We start from the raw sequence: 2,928 nt of genomic DNA on the forward strand, positions 1-2,928 counted from the left end.
ACACACACCTCTTTTTTTTCCCACTGAGCTCGCCGGTCTTTTTCTCCTACCCTCCTTACAGATGTTTCTTAATTATTTGCTTGCTAATGCATGTTGCAAAATTTAATTATTCACTCCTTGCCATTATCTCCTAATTTGCAGCTGAGAGCTTGAATACCAAGAAAGATATGTTGTTATGTGCAGAAATAAAGAATATTATGATATCTATTGGTTCCCTCAAAATGCACAGAGAGACCAAAGCTTTCTGTGATTTTATTGGGGAGCATGGCCACAACTACATTGGCACAAATTTGGCAAAAGTCGCCAAATCTTATCCAATTCAGTGGAGTGATGAGGATAAGAGCAAGTATCTGATTGGGATAATGTCTTCTAACCGACAACTTAATCAGCTCATCAACAAGCATAGTGGAATAAGCTGGCCCAAAAACAAGTCTGGAGATGACATTTGTGAGGAGCTCCAAAAACTAAGAGCAATGTTTGAAGAAGCGAACCAGTGGAAAGCCAAAGAGAAGGCGTGGCTGGAACAGAAAGGAGAACAAGAAAAGGCGGACAGGATCAGGTATTACGTGTGGAACTATGATACGAGGTATCCAAATGACCTGGTCAAGCTCGTGAGGAACCTGTGGAAGCACTACGCCACGTACCCTGATTACATTAAGGTAATTAAATCTCCGTCTAGCTTGCCTGCCAGAAAAGCTGCTAGCATTAATTTAACCGTTTGGTTAACTGACTGCAGCGTCACCTTGGTGGTAGCCAAAATGCCATTTTAGGCAAGTTCGAGACCTGGTGCCCTGATGTCTGGATACTGATCTACAATGTCGTGGGCCTACCATGTATGTGGTCTTCCCTATTAGATTTAACTTCCTTGTTATCTTCCATGCAATGTTTTTGTTTAAATTTAACTTCCTTGTTGTCTCCCATGCAACGTTTTTGTTTTTCAATCGTGCTGCTACGTATGCTTACATGTGGTGTCTCAAGTTGAGCCAAATCTTAGCTTCCTACAGCCTTGCCTTGCATGTACATCATCCTCGGTTCATGTTCATGGCAGAAATTGCTAGAGTACTACTCCCTCCGTCCCAAAAAATCTTGTCTTAGATTTGTCTAGATACGAATGTACCTAATACTAAAACGTGACTTGATACATTCGTATTTACTATTTAGACAAATCTAAGACAAGAATTTTAGAACGGAGGGAGTACATTTTAGTCCTGTGTGGTATGACCATAGGTCCATGCAAGGGGGCAGTGGAAACTGGTTTGTAATTTATATCATGGTGAATAAATAGTACATTCTCAATTAATGCTCTTGGCATTTGAAGCAGTGTAGAATCAAGCTATTTATTATCTGATATATGTATAGTGTGTGTGTGTGTGTGTGTGTGTGTTTCAATTATGATATCTAGGATATGCTGTGACTTGTGAGCAAGGTACCTTTTGGTCAAGTGGGCTAAGTTTTTGTCTGAAAGTTCTGCGGATCCAGTAATTAAAACTTGAGCCTGCTTCTGTAAGTACTGCCCAACAAGCTAGTTTGACCTAATCTGGGGTGTCTTTGTTCCAACATACTCCCTCCGTCCCAACAAGCATAGTAGTACAATTTTATACTAGAGTTAGTAGAAAGTTGACACTTATTTTGGGACGGAGGGAGTACTACTGTATCTAGGATTATGATGCACTTGTCATGGCTCGGTCTAGGCTTTGCAAAGTCAAGTGAGACCACAACCTTTTGTTTAACCCAATCTGGGATGGCCTTTGTTACAAAGTTTTATAAATCAATCAATCATAAAGCTTGCTTGATTTCTATGGCTGAATACTATAGATGAATTTCTCGGAGGATCTGCTTTACATGCATTGGTTTGACATGTTTTGCAGGAAGCAAAGGCGACTGGTGGGAGCTGGTGGTGGTGGAGACTGAAACCAAGGAGGCTGGAAGCAATGTTTTTTGGAATTCAGTAGCATGGAACTGACGAGAGCATTGAATATCTTTTGACGGTGCAAAACACTGATTCGTAAACTGCGCTAGCGGGAGGCGTAAGGAACCAAACGAAAGATTTGGCGGTGCAAAACACTGATTTTTTGTAAGAAAAAAACTGCGCTGGAAGTGTGATTTTTTGGATGGGCGCGCTGGAAGTGTGCGTATGAGACCAAAAGAAAGATTTGGCTGAATACCGCGCCAGCCTAGCTGGGAGTGTTTGAGACCAAATGCCAGATTTGGCAGCCGGCCGGGTTCTGTAACCAAATGCTACGAGTAGGAACCAAAAACATGGATTTGGTCTTGCTTTATTCTGTTCTTGTACTAGTGTATTGTGAGGTTAATTTGGCTGTCAGCAACCTTCCACGACCGGAAAAAACAGGGGGATCCCAACCAAATTTTGCGAATCGGCGAAAGCTCCAACCAAGAACACCATGAGAGAAGGGGAACGATAAGAATATCCAAACCTAGGGAATTAGAAGGATGGATGAGATGAGATGGCCGATCGAGGATCTCATCTCCTCGGCTGCGTCCACCTCGATGGATCGGCCGTCTCATCGATCTCCTCGGCTGCGATCGATCGCCCGCGCGGCACAACCATCGTCCGTCCCCCTTCCGCTACCGATCGATGGCGCCATCACCCATCAGGGTGCTTCTCCCCCCTCGTGAGATGCGGCGGCCGCTGTTTGTGGCCGCTGATGATGTATTGCCCACGGCCACGGCCACGCGTGAGGAGAGGAGGACGCGTGCAGGCTCGCTGGGATGTGGCGTGGCGTGGCGGCGGCACAGCCCACCAGTGCCTATACACATCGACCGCATCTACTTAGTACTAGGGCTTCCTCGCACGGCACGGTTGCCATAGCTTGCCCGTGTTGTGTTGTGTTCTGGGTTGTTGGCTAACTAAAAGATCTAGTAATTTTTTTATATACTACTAATAAAAAAACTCATTTATGTTCTGCT

General features: G+C 44.3%; 1 protein-coding gene across 2 annotated transcripts in view; it reads left to right on the forward strand.

Annotated features, from left to right (window-relative positions):
• The window catches only part of LOC119270644, a 6,005-nt gene extending 3,682 nt beyond the window's left edge, over nucleotides 1-2,323 (forward strand). Inside the window, exons 6-8 of one of the 2 annotated variants that reach the window (XM_037552670.1) lie at nucleotides 142-659; nucleotides 737-833; nucleotides 1,869-2,323. In XM_037552670.1, the coding sequence (XP_037408567.1) occupies nucleotides 142-659; nucleotides 737-833; nucleotides 1,869-1,870 (617 nt within the window). In that variant the 3' untranslated portion in view covers nucleotides 1,871-2,323. Of the gene's footprint in view, nucleotides 1-141; nucleotides 660-736; nucleotides 1,086-1,868 lie in introns of those variants that run through there. The other variant, XM_037552669.1, reaches the window with a different exon arrangement.
• Nucleotides 2,324-2,928: the final 605 nt, after the last annotated feature.

The sequence above is a fragment of the Triticum dicoccoides genome, chromosome 3A (assembly GCF_002162155.2).
Source record: "Triticum dicoccoides isolate Atlit2015 ecotype Zavitan chromosome 3A, WEW_v2.0, whole genome shotgun sequence".
Classification (NCBI taxonomy): Eukaryota; Viridiplantae; Streptophyta; class Magnoliopsida; order Poales; family Poaceae; genus Triticum; species Triticum dicoccoides.